Consider the following 26,337-nt stretch of genomic DNA (forward strand, 5'->3'; position numbering starts at 1 on the left):
TAACCTGGTGGCGGCTCTGCAACTCGGCAGACTGACACATGAGCCATGCCTGGCCCATGTGTTAAATCTGATAGTTCAGCGTTTCCTCAAGACATACCCCAATCTGTCTGATTTGCTCACGAAGGTGCGCCGCATCTGTGCGCATTTCAGGAAGTCCAGCACAGATGCTGCCACTCTCAGGGCAGCGCAGCACCGCCTCCAACTGCCCGCTCACCGACTGTTGTGCGACGTGCCCACGAGGTGGAATTCAACATTAACCATGTTATCCAGAGTTTACCAGCAGCGCAGAGCGATTGTAGACTGCCAGATGTCAACTTCCACCAGAACTGGTAGTCAGGTCAGTCAGCTTCCTCAAGTCTACAATGAGGAGTGGACGTGGATGTCTGATATCTGTCAGGTGCTGAGTAACTTCGAGGAGTCAACACAGATGGTCAGTGGCGATGCCGCCATCATCAGCCTCACCATCCCGCTGCTTGGCCTGTTGAAAAACTCTCTGATCAGCATGAAGTCGGAAGCTTTGCGCTCGTCACAAGAGACGGGGAAAGAAGATTCCCTTGTTGATAGCCAAAGCACCCTCAGGTCTGTTTCTCAGCGCATATCGGAGGAGGAGGAGGAAGAGGAGGAGAATGTTGGCGAGACACAAGAGGGGACCATTGTTCAGTCCTTCACTGTTCAGCGTGTATGGGCAGAAGAAGAGGAGTTGGAGGAGGAGGAAATGGGCAGTCAGGCCAGTGAGGGGAGTGAATTCTTGCGCGTTGGGACTCTGGCGCATATGGCAGATTTCATGCTAGGCTGCCTATCCCGTGACCCTCGCGTTCAAAGAATTTATTCTAGCACCGATTACTGGGTATTCACTCTCCTGGACCCACGGTACAAGCAAAATCTTTCCACTCTCATCCCTGGAGAGGAAAGGAGTGTGAGAATGCATGAATACCAGCAGGCCCTGGTGCACAAGCTGAAACAGTATTTCCCTTCTGACATCGCTAGCGGCAGAGTGCGTAGTTCTGCGGGACAAGTAGCGAGGGAGAGTAGGCGAGCAGGCAGCTTGTCCAGCACTGGCAAGGGTACGCTTTACAAGGCTTTTGCCAGCTTTATGTCACCCCAGCAAGACACTGTCACCTGTCCCCAGTCTCGGCAGAGTAGGGCTCATCTTTACAGAAAGATGGTGAGGGAGTACGTAGCTGACCATACCATCGTCCTAAATGATCACACAGCTCCCTACAACTACTGGGTTTCAAAGCTGGACATGTGGCACGAACTGGCGCTGTACGCCTTTGAGGTTCTTGCCTGCCCTGCCGCTAGCGTGTTGTCCGAGCGGGTTTTCAGTGCAGCTGGTGGCATCATCACCGATAAGCGTACACGCCTGTCGACTGACAGCGCTGACAGGCTGACGCTTATTAAGATGAATAAAGCCTGGATTTCTCATAATTTCCAATCTCCACCAGGTGAAGGAAGCTCAACCTGAATAACTTATGCACTCCTCCTCCTCATTTTCCTCCTTCTCCTCCTCTTTGTACACTAAAGCAGAGGAAACTGGCTATTTTTTGACAGGGCCCACTGGCTCTAACTATAGTACTTTATGCATTTAATTTTTCTGGAGGGCCACCTACCCGGTCCTCTGTTTTAAACAATTTTGGGAGTGCCACATACAGGCACTCAATCTATTCAATTTTTCTGGAGGGCCACCTACCTGCTCCTCTGGTTTGAAAACTTTTTTGGACTGCCACATACAGGCACTCAATCTATTTCATTTTTCTGGAGGGCCACCTACCTGCTCCTCTGGTTTGAAAACTTTTTTGGACTGCCACATACAGGCACTATCCAAATTAAATTGTCTCCATAGCAGCCTCCACACGTTGTCTCCATTGCTACCTCCAAAAGTCGTCCATATAGCTGCCTCCATACATCGTCCCCTTATCAAACGAGGTGTGTCAGGCAGAAATTTGGGTTGTTTTCATGGATTCCACATCAAAGTTGTTAACTTTGTCGCCACCCTGCTGTGTTATCCACAAAATATACTGGCAAACTTTTACCATTTACGGATATTATTTCAGCGCTTCTTGCGCATCTGTTTACATTCCCCTCACCCGCCATATCCCAAACTTATAAGAACGCTACTACACTTAACTTGGTGGAGGCTGGGACCGAGTCTGACCCTGGGGCTGGTCATATACTGCCGACGCCGAGGATTGCGGGGCCTACCTCGGTCCAGGTCTCAAAGGCCTACTATACCTCCTCCTCCTCCCACCCCTCCTCCACCTCCTCCTCCTCCGAATTACCATCCGTGGGCATGGCGCCATCAGTCGGTAGCTCTAGGCACAGCAGCAGTGCCGTCGCTAAGCGACAGCAGGCGGTGCTCAAACTGCTGAGCCTAGGCGATAAAAGGCACACCGCCCAAGAGCTATTACAGGGCATTCCACATCAAACTTGTTAACTTTGTCGCCACCCTGCTGTGTAATCCACAAAATATACTGGCAAACTTTTATCATTTACCTATATTATTTCAGCGCTTCTTGCGCATCTGTTTACATTCCCCTCACCCGCCATATCCTAAACTTATAAGAACGCTACTACACTTGATCTTATACAAAAGGTTCTTAGAAGTGCTGTTTGGGGAGTAGCCTAGAGACAGGGGCTTGGATTGGCGAAAGCTCGCCTGGCAGCAGAGCGCCAGCTCCATCCCAAGATCCAACTAACATAGTTTTAACTGCAGCACCTTTAATCTACTACTAGTTCACTGCCTCCATACATGGTCCCCTTATCAAACGAGCTGTGTCAGGCAGAATTTTGGGTTGTTTTCATGGCTTCCACATCAAACTTATTAACTTTGTCGCCACCCTGCTGTGTAATCCACAAAATATACTGGCAAACTTTTATCATTTACCGATATTATTTCAGCGCTTCTTGCTCACCTCCTTTGGTTCCTCTCTGCCACCCATTGGTTTTAAGCCTGAGTCCATTTGGGGTATGTTGCCAAGACACTCTCTAGCCTGCCGCTGCTGCCGCTGCCTCTGCATGCCGTCCCCTATAGTGTCAGGGTCAATTATTGGATGTTTTAGATGCTATCTAGCTTCATTCTGTCACTCTGTCATGGCCATGCTGTTGCCCATAATTTTGGCATAATGGTGCGATTAAGCAGCCTCAGAGGCATCCATGCATGCTGCCCCTGCTGTTTCCTGTCCATTTCTGTGATGTTTTTATCCTTTTCTGAGGTTTCCAGGTGTTTGGCCAAGCTTCCCTGTGCAGAGCCTTGGTCCCCTTGAAAAATGCTCGAGTCTCCCATTGACTTCAATGGGGCTCGTTATTCGAGACGAGCACTCGAGCATCGGGAAAAGTTTGTCTCGAATAACGAGTACCCGAGCATTTTAGTGCTCGCTCATCTCTAGTTATAACTTATATTTCACCCTGACAGTATCATCTGCTAAGTCCCAGGGGATGACTTAGGTTTGGTTTGCATTTTGATATTACTACTGTTACTTGTGTTACTACTGTTACTTGTGTGTGCTGCAAACTCCTGAACTCTTAGCGCCCACCTTTGTGCTCCTCCCTTAGCTATTAACCCCACACCTCTGAGCTCCTACAGGAGCTGTACAGGAGCACAAAAGGTGGGGGTTGAGAGCTGAGGAGTGAGCAGCACATACAAATAATGTGTTGTTTTTTTAAATGCATCCAAACCAGAGCCTACCCCGGACTAAACAGAGGATTCTGTCAGGGTGCAATTAAGTAAAAACACACAATCATATTGTATTGCAAATGCTAAGAGAAAGCAGAAAGCCTTTAATAGATTGAGAGAAACACAACAAAAATATTGTTCTCAAAAAGGGTACCATTTTTGTCACCACATGCGGTAGATAGTTCAATAAAATAAGCAAGATAGTTTATATGACCTTTCAACAACCCTGAACATCCTTTAACCCCTTAACAACATTTAATGGAATAGTAGATCACAGTGTTGTTAAGGTTATTTGGAGAAGGCGCATGGGCTGAGCCCTCCCCATATGTGGTGTATGTCTGCTGTATATACATGGAACAGCATACACCGCATGTCAGTTCAATTGCAGTTACTGAGCGTTCGGGCTGGACATTCCAGCAAGAACTCAATGCTAGTTTAATGCAAGTTGTACGCATCAAACTAGTCCTCTGGAAATAGGCTAAGACTGTAATTTGTTGCTATGACAACCAAGAGCCTTACTGAAACTACCATGGCTGTCATAATAGGATACATAATAGACTCTGCAGGAGACCAGAGATCCACTGAATTGCCAATATACTGCAATGGGCAAGGTAAGGCCTCTCAGAAAATCAGGATCCTCCCCCAGCCATCATGAGGTGACGACCTCACCTATGGAGTTCGGAATTACCAATGTGGGTGAGGGTTGGTATCTGTCCTTGGCCAATTTAGCCAGCAATCTTCCCAACTGCCATTTATCCAACAATCAGTCAAAGCTTCTGAAATGCAATAGGTCAGATTCAAAGGTGTGATGATGAAAATCCTCCCTCCCAGCCCACCCATCCCTATATCTCAGAGCCTGATACAGCGCGGGAAATAGGGGCCACCTCTGCCAGTCAGAAGTCAAACTCAGCAGAGTTTGTTTACAGGGGCACGGACTGGAGAGACAGCAGCACGGGATGCAGGGAAGGACTGCAAAGGTAAGTAAATGTTTACTTTTTTATGCAGCCCCCTCCCGGCCACAAATAATGTTTTTAACGTCTCAGACAATAATTGCTTTTGTATCATGCATATGACATACTTAGCAATATGACTGCAGAACTATAATGAACGATGATACAGGTATGTGGGCGGAATCTTATTGCTTCGTACTTGTCCTTGGAACACTATTGGAAGATGATTAACAGACTCCATTTGCTCTTTGGCCAGGTGTGCCGCTACCTGCTCTGCTTAATCATATAGGAACAAAGGCTTTATGTGTACAACACTACAAGTACAGACACACAATCTGTTTAAAGAATTCTGTTTCTGGGAGTAATCCTTTTTAAGAAGTGATGGATTCATCTGTAACGGTACAGAGAGGTAGGTAGTGACAATTATACAATATTTACTTTGAAGGGTTTTCCCATGAACTAAAGTTAGGCCCAATCCACGGGATAGGGCCTAACTTGCGGTTCAGTGGGGGTCTCAGTGCTAAGAGCCTAACTTTAGTTGGAGGGAAAACCCCTTTAAGGCAAAGGTGTAACCAGAAAATAACCTATTTTAACCAGTTTTTTTTTATGTCAAACATACTTGTAAGAGATATTTATGGGTTTTTTTTCCATGTCACCATCTATTTTTTTTTTTTAAGTAATATATTCTACAATTTTCACTCCGACAACTATGCTTAATAAAAGACGGCACTTGCTATTTCTGTAGGTTTTTCTATGCAGCAGTTGCATCATTTACAGCTCATCACACACAGGGGTGTACATAGAAATAATGTGGCCCCCTCCACCATATATTGTAACTCTTCTTTGTAAGATGAGATGCATTTTTTGGTATGCAAGGTTAATGTTCTCTATGTTCAGGATGTATTCACACGTGGCGTTGACGCATGTGTTTTCAAAAGCAACACAATACCTGAGAAGAACATGCATTTACAAAACACATGCATTAACGCGATGTTAACGCATATGTTAACATAACGCTGAAAACACACATGTTAACAGAATGTGTGTTAACATTGCATTAACATGCATGTGTTTTGTAAATGCAATGTTGACGGCAATGTAACTAGCCAAATCTCCTTTTCTCCTGGCTGTGATGCGTTTGAAAACACATGCATTAATGCCACGGGTGAACGCACCCTCAGTCTTATATTCTAGCAACATACAGTATCACTATCAGTATATATTTACAAACTGATACTGATCCATATTAAGACCATTACCAATAATATCACAGGACCGCATATTAGCAGCTTACAGTGATTTATATTACTGCCCCACTGTTACTATTACTACTAGTATTATTACCACTACACCATAACCACTATCATTACCAACATATGACTGAACAATTCTACCACATTATGACCACTACCATTACCTCTACATAGTGATAGATTGAATAATTCCAACAAATCATAACAATACCATCACCTCTACACAGTGACTGAATAATACCACCACCCTATGACCACTAGCAATACCCCTATATAATATTGAAATTTAAAAAAAAAATCTATACAAATTTTTAAAGATTAATTCTGGACTCACTCTGCAGACCATACAAATGATCACTGTATAATTATATGTGATGATTTACTATTTACTGTATTTTTAATTTGTGCCCACACAATAATGTAGTCTGTATAGTGTCCCCTGTAGTATGGTATCTCTTGAAGTGTTGTGATGATTCTTCTCCATCAGCAGAGAACTTCATACAACTCCTACGCTGCAGAATATGCCCCCAGAAGTCTTCTATTTTTACAGCGATTCTCCGCACTGTGCCTCTAGAGACACCATAGTTACTTATAGCATAATGATATAATTAACTTCCGGATGTATTCGTTTATTTTTGCGTTTATTAAAATACTGACAGATGGTATCATGCAGTGGTATATAATGTGCAATGTATGTTTCATAATGCAAACTGCATACATTAAAATATATGTTTGATGATTTTAAATACACATGACCAAACAGTTAAAAGTATTGTGTTCTTACGGCGCCCGTTTAAGTGTTTAACCCCTTAGACATTGTGGTAAAAAATGGATCCATTGGCACCAAGTGCGGGGTGCCAATGACATCACAGACAACCCAGAGTTCCCTGAGGGACCCCCTGGGCTGCCTGTAGTAGTTTTCTGTTACGCCATGCCTGACGCCTAAAACTCACAATATAATGCAGATTTTGGTAGTGCAGTGTATAATAAAAGAGATCTACTATGAGTGCCACCTTGTGGGGAAAAGTAGTTTTTTAAAAAAACTGACGGAATGAAAAATAGCCTGGGCATTGATGTGGAAAACAGGTGCAGAGCCAAGGGGGTAAATATGATCAGTCCAATCTTCTCCTAATCCAGAGGAGAGTTCAAATAGTTCAAAAATTGTTCTTTGTTGCCACAGGCATCACCAATGCAGTACTGTTCATTCCAACTAACCTAAATCTAATAAATATATCATCAGAGGGTCATCAGAGGATAACAGAAGTACAAGTATTTTCAGCTTACCGTATATACTCGTGTATAAGCCGAGTTTTTCAGCACCAAAAATGTGCTGAAAAACGTGCCTTCGGCTTATACACGAGTCTATTACAGAAAAAAATTACCCACTTAAAAAAAATTAACTTAAATACTCACCCTCCGATGTCAGCGCGGCTTACCGATGTCCCTGATGTCGGCGTGTTCCATCTTCTTTCTTCTCCGCGGCTCTTCTTCTTTCTTCCGGCATGGACGCGGCCATTTTTTCATCGTGGCCGCGCATACTATGACGTCAGCAGCGGCCGCGTCATAGTATGCGCATGCTAGAAGAAAACATGGCCGCGTCCATGCCAGAAGAAAGAAGAGAGAAGAGGAGCCGCGGAGAAGAAAGAAGACGGAACACGCTGACATCGGGGACATCGGTAAACCGCGCTGACATCGGGGAGCCGCGCTGACATCGGAGGGTGAGTATTTAAGTTTATTTTTTTAAGGGCTGTGGGGGCAGGCTTCTGTATACTACTAGGGGCTGCTGTATACTACTAGGTGCTTGCTGTATACTACTAGGGGCTTGCTGTATACTACTAGGGGCTTGCTGTATTCCCACCCTCGGCTTATACTCGAGTCAGTAGTTTTTCCCAGTTTTTGCTGGTAAAATTAGGGGTCTCGGCTTATACTCGGGTCGGCTTATACTCGAGTATATACGGTAATTCATAAATTGTATATACAAGTGGTCCCCTACACCTGACTTACAGACGACCCCTAGTTACAAACGGACCTCTGGATGGTGGTAATTTACTGTACTTTAGCCTTAGGCTACAATAATCAGCTATAACAGTTATCTAAGGTGTCTGTAATTAAGCTTTATTGTTATTATTGGTTCTTATGACAACCAAACATTTTTAAAATACAATTGTGACAGAGACCCAAAAAATTTTGTCTGGGTTTACAATTATAAAGTATACAGTTACGAAATTCCAAATTCAACTTAAGAACAAACCTTCTTCCTTAAGTTGAATTTAAGGAATTTGGATGTAAGTCAGAACTGTATATTTTATAATTGTAACCCCAAACTAAAATTTTTTTGTCTTTGTGACAATTGGATTTTTAAAAATGTTGTTCATTCATTTAAGCAGCATCACTGTCTTTTCATATGCATAACTTTTTTATTTTTCGGCTGATCAATCTGATTAAATAAGGGCTTATTTTTTGCGAGAAATGTTTTTTCTGAGCGTTTTTTAAAGGGTTCAGTTTACGGGTCCAGTAACGATTCTGTTTTATTATGTAGATTGTCACTGATGCAGTGATGCAGATATGTGGGGGGTTTTGTGTAATTTATTTATGCAGAAGAGATCTGGCACTCAGCAGACCTCGGGGCTGCCAGAAGAGGATCGAATCCCCCAGTAAGCAAACACTCAGAAGACCTTGGGCTGCCCAGAAGAGGATCGGATCCATAGGGGAAAGACCCTCACATGCCACAGCCATGCTTGACTGCGGCGTGTAAAGTGTTAACACTCCCGCTAAAAGCCGGCTCCGGTGTTGGAGCGCAATGTCAGCTGTAATTGTGACTTTTTATTGCACCAAATGAACATAGTGCAAATACATACTAAATTCAAAATTTGCAATTTGATGCAAATTTTCCCCAGTCCTCACTGTGGTCTGCAACGTTGCAATTTTTCATGTGACTCTCGCAAAGAACCCACACAGCAAAAAACACTGCCAGCAGATTTATCAAGGGCCAAAGCCACTTTAATTAATCTGACTGCAGCGGAACTGTCGGTAGGTGCCGCTCTAATAATAAATTACCCCCATTGACTTTCTGAATTTGGCTATTGTATACATGGAGTTGTTTATATACAATGGGGGTATTAACACCTTGCCGACCGCAAGGGGTGTATAGAAAGAGCACACCGGGTAATGGCTGTATAAAAAAACAGCCAACACCCGCCTGTCACTGCCGCGGCACCTAACTTACTGTTAAACGCCGGCCGCCATCTTGGATGGCCGATCACCGCCCCCTGGAACGTCATCGGAGGGCGACGATCGGTTGCTATGGCAGCCTCATTGAGACTCGTAGGCTTGCCAGGTGCAATGATTTCCAATGGCCAGCAGAGGACAGGCTATTAAAAATCATAGTAAGGCTACATTCACACAAATGTATGGAGGATGTATATACGGCCGACGTATATACGGCCGATATACGTCGCTCACCTCCTCCTCCTCTCCCCGTGCACTGCCGTTGCCCGCTACGGTACGGTACGGGCAGGCAACGGCAGTGTGAATGTAGCCTAAAATAGGTATATACTGCAATACAGTAGTATTGCAGTATATAGTAATAGCAATCGGACCCTGCAGGCTTAAATTACCCTGGAGGATCTAAAATAATGGTAAAAATTAAAAAAAAAATTAAAAAAAATGAAAAAATAGTAAAAAAAAGTAAAAGTTTAAATCACCCCCCTTTCCCTAGAACTGATATAAATATAAATAAACAATAAAAATCATAAACACATTAGGTATCATCGCGTCCCAAAATGTCCGATCTATCAAAATATATTAGCGATTTTTCCCAGCGTTTAACCCCGTAACGGAAATTGGCGCCCAAAGCGAAAATGCCACTTTTTTGCCATTTTGAAAAATATAAAAAATTCGATAAAAAGTGATCAAAAGCCCATACAGTCCTCAAAATGAAAGCATTAAAAACGTCATCAAAAGTCACAAAAAATGACACCACCCACAGCTCCATGCACGGAAGTATGAAAAAGTTATTAGTGCCAGAACATGGAAAAATGAAGAATTTTTTTTTGTACAGAAGGTTATAATAATAATATAATAATCTTTATTTATATAGCGCCATCAAATTACGTAGCGCTTTACAAATCATAGGGGACATATACAACTATATTACATTACAAAGAACAAACAGTCATATAGAACAATAGGAGTGATGGCCCTGCTCACAAGAGCTTACAGACTATGAGGATGAGGGGGTGACACAAGAGGTTGTATAATGGTCCAGCCATTCTTTATAAGGGAACAATATAAAATAATTTAATAAATAATTTACTAAACAACGATGTTGCTGCTTGAACCAGCCATCAGCCGCCATCTTATTTACAGGGTCCTAGGTGAAAAAGACTGCAGAGAAGCCTGGAGCTTGGTATATATCAGCTGTTTGCCAGATAACAGATAGGATAGTACATAGGATGGATTAGTAAAGGGAGAGTTGACATTTCATGCGGTTAGCGAGTGTGATAGGCTTGCCTAAAGAGATGGGTTTTAAGAGCACGTTTGAAGCTTTGGAGAGTGGGTATTAGTCTGAGAGTCTGGGGAAGGGCATTCCAGAGAATTGGTGCAACTCGGGAGAAGTCCTGGAGATGTGCATGAGAGGTTCGAATTAAGGTAGAGATTAATCTAATGTCACTGGCAGATCGAAGAGCACGGGAAGGGCAATAGACTGAGATGAGAGAAGAGAGATAGGGAGGTGCAGCATTATTCAGAGCTTTGTGGATGAGGGTTATTATTTTAAAGTGAATACGGAAGGAGACAGGTAGCCAGTGCAGTGATTGGCACAAACTGGAGGCATCCGTGTAGCGTTTGGCCTGAAAGACGAGCCTCGCTGCTGCATTAAGAATAGATTGTAGAGGAGAGAGTTTAGAGAGTGGAAGACCAATTAGTAGGGAGTTACAGTAGTCTAGTCGAGAGTGAATAAGTGCAACAATTAGCATTTTAGACGTTTCAAATGTCAGAAACGGCCGGATTCTGGAGATGTTTCTGAGATGCATCCGGCAAGAGCGAGCAATAGATTGAATATATGGTGAAAAAGAGAGGTCAGAGTCCAGCACAAGCCCAAGACAGCGGGCCTGCTGCCTCGGTGCTATAGTGATCCCACAGACCGAGATGGAGAGGTCAGGGGTGGTTTGGTTAGTAGATGGTGGAAAGACAAGAAGTTCAGTCTTAGAAAGATTAAGTTTCAAGAAGAGAGAGGACATGATGTTAGAGACAGCAGAGAGACAGTCTCTGTTCTGGATTAAGGCAGGGGTGATCAGCATAAAGATGATACTGGAAACCAAATCTGCTGATGGTTTGTCCAATGGGGGCAGTATAGAGAGAGAAGAGAAGAGGACCTAGGACTGAGCCCTGAGGAACCCCGACACTGAGAGGAAGATGAGAAGAGAAAGATCCAGAAAAGGAGACACTGAAAGTGCGGTCAGAGAGATAGGAAGAAAACCAAGAGAGTGCAGAGTCCTTTAGGCCAATGGAGTGAAGCATCCCGAGGAGGAGCTGGTGGTCCACAGTATCGAACGCTGCCGATAGATCCAGGAGAATGAGGAGAGAATAGTCACCTTTGGATTTTGCAGTGAGGAGATCATTGGAGACTTTAGAAAGAGCAGTTTCAGTGGAATACATAGAGCAGAAACCAGATTGTAGGGGGTCAAGGAGGGAGTTAGCTGAGAGATAGCGGGTTAGTCGAGAATAGACCAAGCGTTCCAGGAGTTTGGAGATGAAAGGGAGGTTAGAAACTGGTCGGTAGTTGGTAGCATTGGATGGGTCCAGGGAAGGTTTCTTTAGTAAAGGGGTAACAATAGCATGCTTGAAAGAAGAGGGGACGAACCCAGAAGAGAGAGAGAGAGATTGAAAATTTTAGTTAGGTGAGAAGTGACTGCTGGGGAGAGAGACTGTACCAGATGTGAGGGGATGGGGTCACTGATGCAGGTAGTGGGGCGAGCAGAGGAAAGGAGCCTAGACACTTCTTCCTCTGTGACTGGCTCAAAGGAAGAGAGTGAACAAGATAAGGTATGGGAGGGAAGGGAAGGGGATTGGAGGGGTGAGTAGATTGAGCAATTATTTCCTGGCGGATACAATCAATTTTATCCTTAAAATAGGCGGCCAGATCTTCAGCCCCAAGGTCTGTGACAGGTGGCTGCACCTTTGGTGTTAGTAAGGAGTGAAGGGTATCAAAGAGCCTTTTGGAGTTGTTAGAGAGAGAGGATATGAGATTAGTAAAATAGACCTGTTTAGCAAGGTGAAGGGCAGAGTTATAAGTTTTTAGCATAAATTTGAAGTGTAGAAAGTCTGCAGATGTGCGCAATTTTCTCCACAGACGTTCAGCAATCCTGAAGCACTGCCGAAGGAAACGAGTTTGTTCAGTGTGCCAAGGTTGCCTGCGTGCGTGTTGAAAATTTCGGATAGTGAGTGGTGCCATCTCATCTAGGGCGCTTCTGACAGTGTGATTATAGTGGTTAGTAGCCAGGTTTGGACAGGTGAAAGAGGAGATGGGGGACAGTGCAGACTGTAAGTTTTCTGTGAGTTTATGAGCATCTATTGCACGTGGGTTCCGGTATGAGTGATGGGTGGAAGGATTCTGAGAATGTGAAGGATTATTGAAAGTAAAAGAAAGGAGGTTATGGTCTGAAAGTGGAAAGGAGGAATTGGTAAAATCAGATATTGAAGATGGTCGAGAGAAGACCAAATCGAGGATGTTTCCCTCACTATGAGTGGGGGAAACGCAGAGTTGTGAAAGACCTAGAGAAGAAGTTAGTGCTAAGAGCTGAGAGGCAGGAGGGGAAACGGGAGTGTTAACAGGGATGTTGAAGTCTCCCATGATGATGGTTGGAATGTCACAGGATAAAAAGTGAGAGAGCCAAGAGGCAAAGTGGTCAAGAAACTGATAGGGTGAGCCAGGAGGACGGTATACTACAGCCACACGAAGAGAGAATGGGCGGAAAAGTCTAAGGGTGTGGACCTCAAAAGATGGGAAAGTAAGAGAAGATACAGGAGGAATGACCTGGAAAGTGCATTGTGGAGATAGGTGTATGCCTACCCCACCTCCCTGCCTATTCTCAGGTCTGGAACAGTGCGAAAAATGTAAACCGCCATAAGACAATGCTGCAACAGAGGCAGAGTCATCCTGCTGGATCCATGTTTCCGTAATGGCAAGCATGTCAAAAGACTTAGAAAGAAAGAGGTCATGAACTGATTCTAGTTTATTACACACAGAGCGGGCGTTCCATAGGGCACATTTAAAAGGGGTTACGGGTGGAGAAAGAGAATAGGGGATACACTGAATCTTTATAGGGTTAGCAGGGTTTCTGTGTGAAGTGTTAAAATAAGCAGAAGGTGGGCCTGGGTTAGGAGAGACGTCACCTGCAGCAAGCAGAAGGAGAAAGAAAAGAGACAAAAGATGCTGCAGATATTTATAAGAAGTTATTTCTTGTTTCACAGCAGAAGACTGTGATAAGTTAGTCTGGTTAAATAACGTATAGAGCAGGGGTCCCCAAACTTTTTACATAGGGGGCCGCTCACTGTCCCCCTCAGACCGTTGGAGGGCCGGACTAAAGTCTAAAAATAAATAGCGGTACATGTGACCGCATCCATAATACACTGGCACCCCCCTCAATTAATTATTTAATATACCGGTACTGCACCCCCTTGTGAACTATTTTATATATTGGCCCAATTAATTAATTAATATACTGGGACCTCTCTCCATTAATTATTGAATATGCCTCCCCCCCCCATTAATTACTAAACTGCCCCTCATAATTAATTATTTCCTATACCCGGACCATTAATTATTTCCTATGCTGCTCCTCATAATTAATTATTTACTAATCTGCCCCTTATAATTAATTATTTCCTATGCTGCCCCTTATAATTAATTATTTCCTATACTGCCCCTCATAATTAATTATTTCCTATGCTGCCCCTCATAATTAATTATTTCCTATACTGCCCCTCATAATTAATTATTTCCTATGCTGCCCCTTATAATTAATTATTTCCTATGCTGCCCCTCATAATTAATTATTTCCTATGCTGCCCCTTATAATTAATTATTTCCTATGCTGCCCCTTATAGTTAATTATTTCCTATGCTACCCCTCCTAATTAATTATTTACTAATCTGCCCCTCATAATTAATTATTTCCTATGCTGCCCCTTATAATTAATTATTTCCTATGCTACCCCTCATAATTAATTATTTACTAATCTGCCCCTTATGATTATTTCCTATACTGCCCCTCATAAATTATTTACTAATCTGCCCCTTATAATTAATTATTTCCTAAACTGCCCCTCATAATTAATTATTTCTTATTCTGCCCCTCATAACTAACTATACTAGCCCCCAGTCGCCACAATCTTTTTACTGCCCTGTAATAAAAAAATAAAAACCCTGTACTCACCTAAGTCTTCTATCTTCTTGCCGCGTCCAGGCAGGAAGGGGTGCGCGGCCGCGTGATGACGTCATCGCGCGGCCACGCAGCCTAGTTCATGGAGCGATGTGCGCCGGGGTTGTATTCCGGCCACATCGCTCCAGTTATAGTGCTCGAGCGGCCGTTTCCGGCCGCACCAAGCACTATACAGTGACGGGCAGGAGCTTCCTGTCCGGACGGACGGAGGCTCCTGCCCGACTGTTGCAGGCCGCGAGGGCCCGGCGCTGGCGCGCAAAGTGTCGGGGGCCGGATCGAAACGGTCCACGGGCCGCATGTGGCCCGCGGGCCGTAGTTTGGGGAACCCTGGTATAGAGTGTGTGAGTGGTAAAGAAAGGTGAGTGAAGAAGGGAGGCATTGATATGGATAGTTGGTACTGGTGGAATAGATGGACGGTGGGCAAGTAAAACAACCATAGCAAACAGAGAGAAAATGGAAAACATTTTGAGACAAACATAATTGTTAATTTTTCTCTGCCATCTTACCTGTCTCCTGCCCTGTCTAACTGCAATGTCAAACTGCAGTTTCATACTTCTCAGAATATAATGTGGTTTTAATAAAAACATTATAAAACCTGTACAAATTTGGTATCCTCGTGATCGTACTGAACCAAGCCCACAAGAAAACGGCGCAAATGCCTTTTTTCATCAATTTTTATTGCATTCACAGCATGGAATAATAAATACCAAAGTTCAATTTGTTACGCAGAAAACAAGCCCAAACAGAGCTCTTTACATGACAAAATAAAAAAGTTACAGATTATTGAAGGTGGGGGAGTGAAAAATGAAAATGCAAAAATGAAAAAGGCCCACGTCCCTAAGGGGTTAAACGAGCTCAGTGATCACATGCTGTAATATGTTGTTGGCTTATATTGTTATATGATTCACAGAGTTCATGTTTCTTCCGCTAAAAATCAGCTCAACTCTGCTGCATATCAGGGAAGCAGGAACTCTGTGTATCAATAGAGTGCTCAGAGTCCGATTCCCTATAGCAGTGATGGCAAACCTTTTAGAGACCGTGTGCCCAAACTACAACCAAAACCCACTTATTTACCCTGATGTGCCAATGTGCCATATTAAGCATCTTTTAATTGTATCGCCCCCCTGAGGCCACCAATACAGTTGAAAGAATGTGGGCAAATTCAGACTATCATTGTAGCTTCTCTCCAGGTTCTCTCTGTTTAGGAAGAATGGTGGGTCCAGCAGGAGGCCCACAAAGATAATGCAGTTCTTTTAACACCTTCTCACTTTTCAAGCAGTTCCAAACAGTCAATGAAGTGTCGTTGTAAAATAGTGCCGAGCGCAGCATCTCATAAGTTGCCTGGGACTGCAGGAAGATTTAATGGATCTGGTCCTGTTTGGTGAACTCTGTCCTAGGTTGATGGCCTGAGTGCCCACAGAAAGGGCTCTGAGTGCCACCTCTGGCACCAGTGCCATAGGTTCGCCATCACTGCATAGTGTCTTTGGTACGTGAAGCAGGGCACTGCACAGGCGGAACTTGGCAAGTGTGAAGCCGCACTAACTACAATCAATCAATTGCCGTCACAACTACATAGATCAGAGGCTGGCACTAACACATGATAAGAGAGCTTGCGATTCCAGAGAGGGAGAAAGTGTTGCCCATTACCTGATGCACCAGGTACATAAAAAATTGGAGGTTGAAAATCTCTAAAGCCATTTCACATTAGGAAACAACAATTATACAAATTGAGCAGTGGGTAGTGGATCCAATGGGCCGCTTTACCGGTTTGGCTTAGTGGCTGCTCCCAAGTGACCTGTTGGTTTTCACTCTTTAATCTCTTTTCTGAGAACTGTACTGCCACAAGAAACAGCAGCAACAATATATATATATATATATATATATATATATATATATATACACTCACCGGCCACTTTATTAGGTACACCTGTCCAACTGCTCGTTAACACTTAATTTCTAATCAGCCAATCACATGGCAGCAACTCAGTGCATTTAGGCATGTGGACATGGTCAAGACAATCTCCTGCAGTTCAAACCGAGCATCAGTATGGGGAAGAAAGGTGATTTGAGTGCCTTTGAACGTGGCATGGTTGTTGGTGCCAGAAGGGCTGGTCTGAGTATTTCAGAAACTGCTGATCTACTGGGATTTTCACGCACAACCATCTCTAGGGTTTACAGAGAATGGTCCGAAAAAGAAAAAACATCCAGTGAGCGGCAGTTCTGTGGGCAGAAATGCCTTGTTGATGCTCAGAGGAGAATGGGCAGACTGGTTCGAGCTGATAGAAAGGCAACAGTGACTCAAATCGCCACCCGTTACAACCAAGGTAGGCAGAAGAGCATCTCTGAACGCACAGTACGTCGAACTTTGAGGCAGATGGGCTACAGCAGCAGAAGACCACACCGGGTGCCACTCCTTTCAGCTAAGAACAGGAAACTGAGGCTACAATTTGCACAAGCTCATCGAAATTGGACAGTAGAAGATTGGAAAAACGTTGCCTGGTCTGATGAGTCTCGATTTCTGCTGCGACATTCGGATGGTAGGGTCAGAATTTGGCGTCAACAACATGAAAGCATGGATCCATCCTGCCTTGTATCAACGGTTCAGGCTGGTGGTGTCATGGTGTGGGGAATATTTTCTTGGCACTCTTTGGGCCCCTTGGTACCAATTGAGCATCGTTGCAACGCCACAACCTACCTGAGTATCGTTGTTGACCATGTCCATCTCTTTATGACCACAATTTACCCAACATCTGATGGCTACTTTCAGCAGGATAATGCGCCTTGTCAGAAAGCTGGAATCATCTCAGACTGGTTTCTTGAACATGACAATGAGTTCACTGTACTCAAATGGCCTCCACAGTCACCATATGTCAATCCAATAGAGCATCTTTGGGATGTGGTGGAACGGGAGATTCGCATCATGGATGTGCAGCCGACAAATCTGCGGCAACTGTGTGATGCCACCATGTCAATATGGACCAAAATCTCTGAGGAATGCTTCCAGCACCTTGTTGAATCTATGCCACAAAGAATTAAGGCAAAAGGGGGTCCAACCCGTTACTAGCATGGTGTACCTACTAAAGTGGCCAGTGAGTGTATGTATGTAAATATATATATATATATATATATATATATATAACATTTGACTGATATAAGGTGAAAAAACGAGTTATTTTGTAATGGAAAACATACAAAATGTTATGTCCTGTAGTGAGTTTCAAGGTTAAGAAATAATCTTGTAAGAGACACCATGAAATAAGATAAGGATTTTCATAGTTGTAATCAGAACATGACATGCAAGAAAATGAGCAAGGGACTTCACTGATAGGGAATTCCCACTTCAGAGACACAACAGTCATCACTGTAAAAATAAAGTTTTGTCACATGTAATGCAAATAAGTTCATGTTAAGGGAACCTCTCACCAGCATGTTCACCAGTAAAACAACAGCAAACGCAGGCAGGTAGGATTTTCACAATACCTTGCAATGCCCCTGATGTTCACTAATATGGATCAGCTCTGAGAAGTGTACAGCCTTCAAATAGATCTGTAAAAAACAAAGTTTTTTGCATGATTCTATTGAAATGAATGTGTCAGTGTACCATCCACAAAAAAACCCTGATACACAGACGAAAACAATGTTCATGTGCTGGTAGCCTAAGGCTGCATTCATTTTTGGCTTTACCTTGTATGGATAAGTAGGAAGACCCAACATCCCCTTATAACGGAAGACCAAGATGTCACCCTGAAGCAGCGAACAGGGATGTTCAGGTGTTACTCCCAGTGATGTCACTATCCTTACATGGACTGTCACATCATTCCCTCCTGATGGGAATACTTGCATCTGTGTTCCATAGGCTCCAATTGCTTCCGCTGAGTGTATACGTTGCTCAACACGCAGGTGCAGAATGGAATAATGTAACTTGCTGTGTCTTTGCATCTTGTATTTTTCCACAGTATGCAATGTATACTGTGCAGACGGAGGCAAAAAGAATGAAAAAGAATTTTCTCAGCTTTTACTGGAGTATGTAAAAAAAAACTTAGTACTTTTCTCGGGTACTCCCTGCAGCTTCTCTTCTCCCATTGCTCTGGCAACTTCTTCTCGTGGTTCTCTCTGCAATGTCTATGCGCTCTGTCCGCACATACACTATGAGGTGCACTGCCAGGAAGGCGCAGGAAGAAGAGGTGAGAACAGAGTTTAATATTTTTTTAAGAGGGCTCTGCTGGGAATTTCATCATTAAAGGGGTTGTCCGAGAGTTCTAAAAAATTAGGAGCCAGGCTAGGGTGGGCTTTATAAAAAAAATAAACCTGTACTCACCTCCTCTGTCACTCTTGATGTCCCGCACCACGGTCTGTGTGATCCATGCCCCTGTTTTTTACAGGGGCACAGAAGCTGTGCTTGTGGAGCTTCCGCCCTCCCGTCACCATATCCCGGCGCCTGATACAGTGCAGAGAGATAGGGAATGGTGGGAGTGGCCAGCCACCTTGGCCTGAGCACAACTTCCGTGCCCCTGTAAACAAACTTGGGCACGGATCAAACGGTGGAGCAGGTGAGTACATGTTTATTTTTTTTAAAAAGCCCGCCCCAGCCTGGCTCCTAAGTTTTACGAACTCTTGGTCAAACCCTTGAGAGGGGCTTCTGCTGGATATTGTATTAATAAGGGAGCCTGCTGGCAGGTCCGATTCTAGCCTTTTTGCCGCCAGAGGCGAAAATTGAAATGCGGCCCACCCCCGCATAATAGGTATAAAAAAGTGCTCATTTGTCATTAACAATTAAATTAACCGGTGACTTTGCTAAACAATGAACATATACGTTTGGACAGTCTACCTACCATCAGTAAATCTGGTAGATGTCCCTTATAGTAAAAATGCCGCTAGGTCATGTAAATAGAAAAGCAGCCAAGAGAGCAGAGACTCCATTATAACTTTCCATGCAGGAAGGTAGCACTGTAAGTATTGGAGGACAAATAGGTACTATAGTAGATGGTCTGTTCCTGTGGGTACCCGGCTCTTCCCCCTGCCCCTGGTGGGTGCCGGGGTAATTGTTTGGGACTTAGTAATGGTCGCCGTCTATAAGATAGCGAATATTACTGAGTCTTCAATGTTGTAAAATTAAATAAAACTCACACACAAATTAATTTTTTTAAAATTGAAATAAAAACTCCCCCAGACCCCTGATTGACCATTTTATTAGATGTTATAAAATCCTCTTCTTGAAAAATAATCCAGAGGGTCCTGAAACCTGTGAAAAAAAATAGAAAACATTAATGTGTGACCTGCCACTGAAACGCATGCAATCGGTAAGGCACCTGGTGCAGTCGTGCACCCGGGAAACATAGGACATGTCCTATCTTTTCCCTGTGTACGGAGCGGTACGCCCCCCCCCCATACATTTATGTAAATGCAGTCTTAGAGCATGCCAGTCATGCATGCTTAACCCTTAGAGCACCAGTGATGCTCTTAGGCTTAAGAAGGGCAGGCTGCTCCTCTTCCTTCTCTGCAGCAAGTGTGTATTGGCGCAGCCCGAGGTCAGGGGGATGTTACCCTGATGAGGAGAGCTGGAGCACCAGACGCATCCATTTAACTGCCAGCGCTGCAGGGTGACCGCGGCGTGAAGCACCGCTTGGGCCACGGACTCGCAGAATTAAGTATAGTAGAGGATGCTGATTTGCCTGTGTGGCGCCCCTTTAAGGGACCCGGCATCTTCCACCTGAGGCGAGAATCTCATCTCGCCTTATTGCAGATTCGGCCCTGGCTGCTGGACATTTTATTAATGAGGAGAGGCTACTACCCTAGCTTTAGGGTGCATTCAAGTTTGAGTTTTCAAACGCATTAAAGCTGAGATGAAGAGATTCGCCTGTCATCATTGCATGTGTTAATGCAAAGTAAACGCATGTGTTAGCATCACATTTGTAAACACAATGTTAATGTGTGTTAAAATGTCGTTAACATGTGCGTTTTGTAAATGCAATGTTGCAATGTAAATATCCAAATCTCCTCTTCTGTTGTGATGCCGTGAATGCACCCTTGTACAACATATACAGTTAAATTAGGGGTTTCAGCTTACGCTTGGGTTGACTTATACTTGAGTATGACAGGAAGCAGGAGAACTGCATTTTGCATTGATACTGTAAGCAATACATTAAAGTAATACACATTGCATATGTTATATTCAGTTAGAAAAGCTGATAAAATGCAATCATGGTTACAGAAGGTAGGACTGGGCATCATTTACTTTTGTTAACATGTTTGTTAAAGGAAAAGATTTGTACAGTGAAGCAGCCATTTTGTAAAGCCTGTGTTAGGAGCATGATGTGCTAATGTGTTATGACATTGTGCTGGGCTCCTGTCCCTCTGCTCAGAGCATTCCACACGACGTGCTGAGCTCCAGGACTCCATGTCTGGCTGCATCCCCTCACACTGTTGCTTGCAGAGGGGGAGGAGTCTACACTCCCAACAGTAGCAATACTTCCCAATCCACATCCATCACTGTATACAGCATGCTCTGCATGGGCACACAGTCATAGTTACTATCATACCACACACAGACCCTCAAACTGTCCATTCACTGCTGCAGACACAGCACCGATTTTCTGTCACGATGTCCGCAAGCAAATCACCTTTCAAAAAGAGATGCAGCTTACAAGCGCCCAGCGCAGCAGGTGAGTTGTGAGGAGGTGTCGGGGCATGGGCTCAGCGCAACAGGAGAAGAGACTATGGGCGAGTGGGGGCTCGGAAATCATTGCACACACTCATATTACTTGTCTGAGGTGAAAATAGAAGAAAGCAAAATATGGCGCAGCCGCCAAGTAATCGTGTGGTGAGGAGGAATTCCTGTCACACGGGGCTTCGTGTCATCCTCTATCACCTCAGGGCATAACCTGAGAAAAGGGAAGACAGAGAAAGGGAAGACGTGTCGTGGGGCGCTGGGATGAGGGCTGCGATGATGTGACAGACTGGCAGATGACATAGCTGTGCACACGGGCATCTTCCATCGCCGTGGCATGCTGCAGGGCACTGCTCAGATTGAGCTCATTCTGTACCATGATATATAATTGATACAGCTATATTACCAGGATTAACCCCTTAATGACGAGGCCTCTAAAGACTTAAATGGCTGTGACTTTTTAACAAATACTTCTATGCAGTGGTTTAACCCCTTAAAGGGAAACTGTCAGCGTGATTGGGACACTAAACCACCCACTGGACCATATTAACCAGTGGTTTAGTATCCCAAATCGCCCCCTACATGGTCAGGGGTAAAAAACATTTACACTTACCTTCCTCCTGAACCCCTTAGGCGCTTGTGAGTTGTGGCTAGTGAAGTCAGCGTAGTGCACTCCGGATTCACTGCACAAGTGCCATAGGTACGGCGCATGCGCAGTGATGTCAGGGTGCTGCGGGATCTGCTGATGTGAGTCTCATGTGCCTCACTGAACTCACATCCAGGTAAGTATAAATGTTTAATGTGTATAAATGTGTAGGGTGTTTGCAATCAGAAAATGTTAGGGGATTTAGTATAATTCTTTATGTTGTCATTTTGTTCGAAAATCCATAAAGTGTTACAGGGTATTCATCAATCCGTCACATCCGCTTCATGCCCATATTTGCATCTTCTCCATCTTGGTAAGGACACAAAGGCTTCAGAAGGTGAGAGAAGCAGAAGTGAAAAAAAAAAGTCAAAAAATTGTGCTGACAGTAGTAAGACTACTTACTATATGCTAGGCCAGTGATGGCCAACCTATGACACGCGTGTCAGTGCTGACACGCATAGCCATTTTCAGTGACACGTGGCCGCCGGAGAGTTGAGTTTCATCTTTGGCTCCTACACGGCCAGGTGCAGTAGCCGGGAGGCTGAGAGATTGTCCAGCACATTGTAATAAATAGATGATGTGGAAAATCCCCATATACTGCCATACTGTAGTACATGGTAGGATCAATCACACAACCTAGGATTAAAGTACCCTAGAAGTTAAATAATTATACATATTTGTTATTTAAACTTTAAATATCACAAAATTATGTTTTTTTTGTCAAGGTGACACACCACCCGAGTTATGCTCGTTTTTTTGGCGAATTTTGACACACCAAGCTCAAAAGGTTGCCCATCACTGTGCTAGGCCCTGAAGAGAGCATATTCTGTCTATCACAGGGGGGAAGGTAGCTGTAATGTTTTCCTGCCTGCCTTATCTCCTTTTGCTTTAGATGTCTTCTTGTACTGTGTTTATTTCTTCCAGTCTTCTCCTTGCATCATACATCTGATAATATTAAAGCAGGACACCCACTCTTCATCTGTTAATAGTGTGTGCATCAAGAACAGCATTTGTCTTAGACTCTGTTCTATCTCAGGTTGTAAAGTACTGTATATACTCGTGTATAAGCCGGGTTTTTCAGCACAAAAAAATGTGCTGAAAAACGTCCCCTCGGCTTATACACCAGTCAATACTACCAAAAATTCAGCGTGCTGGGCGCTGCCATGTTCTTCTCGCGGGCGGCGACTAGTATGACGTCAGCCGCGGCGCGTCATACTAGGCGCCGCCCGGGAGAGAACAATGGCGGCGCCCAGCACGCTGAAGCAAGAAGAGGAGCCGGGAAGCCACAAGAGGAGCCGCAATGACATCGGGGGAGCACCGCTGCGCAACGGGGCCACCGGAGGGTGAGTATATAAGTTTATTTTTTTATTCTGGGCTGTGCTGTATACTACTGGGGGCACGGCTGTATACTACTGGGGGCACGGCTGTATACTACTGGGGGCAGGCTGTATACTACTGGGGCAGTGCTGTATACTTCTGGGGGCAGTGCTGTATACTTCTGGGGGCAGTTCTGTATACTACTGGGGGCAGTGCTGTATACTTCTGGGGGCAGTGCTGTATACTTCTGGGGGCAGTGCTGTATATTACTGGGGGCAGTGCTGTATACTACTGGGGGCAGTGCTGGCTATATACTGGGGGGGGGGGTCTGTGACCAATGCATTTCCCACCCTCGGCTTATACAGGCAGTCCCCGGGTTACGTACAAGATAGGGTCTGGAGGTTTGTTCTTAAGTTGAATTTGTATGTAAGTCGGAACTGTATATTTTATCATTGTAGATCCAGACAAAAGATTTTTTTAGTCCCAGTGACAATTGGAGTTTGAACATTTTTTGCTGTAATGGGACCAAGGATTATCAATAAAGCTTCATTACAGACACCTTACAGCTGATTATTGCAGTCTGGGACTTTAGTAAAGCATTCAGAGAGCTTCACCAGAGGTCAGAGGGGTTTGTCTGTAACTATGGGTTGTCTGTAAGTCGGATGTCCTTAAGTAGGGGACCGCCTGTACTCGAGTCAATAGGTTTTCCCAGTTTTTGGTGGTAAAATTAGGGGTCTCGGCTTATACTCGGGTCGGCTTATACTCAAGTATATACGGTATCTGTAAAGTGCATCTAATGTTGCAAATAATCAGCCCTTATTTGTCCAAATTTCCAAAAAAATAAAGATTGTATAGCCAGTAAAATGGAACAATGCATTATCTGAATGGCGCAGCTTCCTTTAACCCCTTAAGGACCCATGGTGATTGCACCTTGCAAGATTTTGAAAATCTGGAGTATGTGGATACTTTATGGAATAACTCTGCAACAGTTTAACATATCCAAGTCATTCTGGTGGGGTCATTTTTGGAACATGTTGATTTATCATTTGGTGATAAAATTAAATACATATGATTTATTCTTACTTTTTAAAACTTGCCAAAATTGGCAATTTTTGGTTAAAAATGCAATTTTCTCCTATAATCAATCACAATATGTCACATGGAGTAAAGGAAACTGAGAAAATGGTCTTCAAATTGTATTTCACTGTTCCTTCTGTGACAAAATGCCCCCAACATGGCCATTATCTGCTTTTTGGACAATTGGCAGGGCCTACAATGGAAGGAGCGCATTTTAGCTTTTCTGGCTACAATTCAGGCTGCAACCAATTCTAGACCCTATCCACCATTAGAAGAGAAATTTGGCAATGAAGATCACAGAAATCCCCCAGAAGTGATCCCATTTTGGATACTGCACCCTTTTTGGTCCATATATATGGGATTATATGTATTTAGAGCTTACCACTTTTTTTCAGAATTAATGCAAAGCAAATATGAAAATTAAAAATTTTCATTATTTTCAGCGATATCTCACATTTGTGACAGTTTTTTTTGGCACAAAATAAAGAGAATGACCAAAATGGATCCCAGATTTAATATTTTAGTGTTTTCCATGATGAAATATGCAGCCAACATGGCCATTATCTGCTTTTTGAACAATTGGCAGGGCCTCCAATGGAGGGAGCGCATTTTAGCTTTTCTGGCCACAATTCAGGCTGCAATGAATTACAGGTCTCATCTTCCTGGCAGAGGAAGTGAGCAAGTGAATTATAGAATCCCTTCAGAAGTCACATCAGTGTGGAAACCTTATATTCCCAACCTAGTTACTTTTGTGAGTTTTGAGTAAGGAAATGGAACCCAATTTTTACAATCCGCATAATATTCATCTAGAGGTATAATGAGAATTTTAATTTTGAAGTGGCCAATAAATGTGAAGTGGGGGCCACGGCATAAATATGTGGACATTTCTGAATGACTAATTTAAAAAAATTAATATTGTAGTGAGGTATAGTATTTGCGGAAACATTCATGAATGCATAGCCCTGGTTGGTCATGGCATGTCATGCACTGATAACCAGTGTCCTTCCTAATCCCATTTTTATAGCAGACACAGCATCTTTTTTGAGGATGGGCCTTTTTTGCAGTTGGTGGGACTTGGGATGGGAAGTGCTGTCCTGCAACTATCCTGCTGGCATCACTTGATGTTGTAGCCCTTGCTTCGCTACCCTGGTCTCCAAAAATTTTATTTTTTATTACTTTTTCCTGATAGTCCAGGTAAGATCCCTGGTGACTGGTCTTTTTGTAAATGACGAATGACCAGTGCCTTTGGAAGGCCTTATTGCGTTCTTCTGATGGTGCCACAAGCCACAGGTTTTTTTTTGGAAAAGGGCTCTAAACAGGGGCACACTTCTATAAAAATTAGCAACAAACAAGTGATACCCCATGTCCAACAGTGGGTGAATTAGGTCCCAAACTATTCGGCCGCTAACATTAAGGTTGGGGGGGACATTCAGGAGGGTTAATTTTTGAAACTTTTCCCTCGTATACCCGAAAATGGTGGGTAAAGCCACTGTTGCTTTCGCAGACTTTATAAACTTTCATGCCATATTTGGCTCTCTTGCTTGGGATATATTGTCTGAATTTTAATCTCCCCTTGAACAACACCAGGGATTCGTCAATTGGCAAATTTTTTTCAGGCATGTAAACCTTTGCAAATTTTAAATTGCAATGCTTCACGAGAGGCCTAATTTTAAATAGCCAATCATAGCTGGGGTCACTTGCTGGGGGACATAATGAGTTGTCACTGTAATGAATGAAGCGCATTATAGCCTTGATACATAGGGGTGTCGTACAATACATCGGTTGACCAGTATGATCTGATTGTTGGCTTTTTTACAAGGCCCATATTCAAAAGAAATATCAGTATTTCTGCCTGGTCAACTGGCTTCCACATGTTATCACGAACATAAAGTGATTCAGGGTGTGTTGTCAAAAATTGAGCGGCGTACACATTTGTTTGTTGGAGTATTAGATTTATTAAATCTTCTGAAAAGAAGAACTTAAAAAAATCTGCCTCACAATAACCTGTGGAGTCTATCTTAACGCCGGGCACAGAAACAAAATCTGGAATTTGTGGGTCATATGATTCTGCGGACAGCCAGTCTGGGTCATTACTGCTAGTACTTGGCTGACTTTCGCTCAGCCTGGAGCGCCATGCTACAGGCTCATCGCTGTCACTAGATGATGATGAAGGAACGAAAAGTTCATCATCGATTTCACTTGCGGTATCTGTGCGGTATCTGTGTACTGTGTCCTCTGCAGTAAACATCCGCTGAGCCATTGTCTGAGACATATTCACAAAGTGTATCATCTATACCTAGAACTACAACTG

At 43.7% G+C, this 26,337-nt stretch overlaps 1 protein-coding gene across 2 annotated transcripts in view; it reads left to right on the forward strand.

The window, feature by feature from the left end:
* Positions 1-4,892: 4,892 nt before the first annotated feature.
* The window catches only part of AMPD2 (adenosine monophosphate deaminase 2), a 115,251-nt gene continuing 93,806 nt past the window's right edge, over positions 4,893-26,337 (forward strand). The window contains exon 1 of one of the 2 annotated variants that reach the window (XM_072137387.1): positions 4,893-5,032. In XM_072137387.1, the coding sequence (XP_071993488.1) occupies positions 5,005-5,032 (28 nt within the window). In that variant the 5' untranslated portion in view covers positions 4,893-5,004. Of the gene's footprint in view, positions 5,033-20,768; positions 20,982-26,337 lie in introns of those variants that run through there. The other variant, XM_072137386.1, reaches the window with a different exon arrangement.

The sequence above is a fragment of the Engystomops pustulosus genome, chromosome 2 (genome assembly GCF_040894005.1).
Source record: "Engystomops pustulosus chromosome 2, aEngPut4.maternal, whole genome shotgun sequence".
NCBI lineage: Eukaryota > Metazoa > Chordata > Amphibia > Anura > Leptodactylidae > Engystomops > Engystomops pustulosus.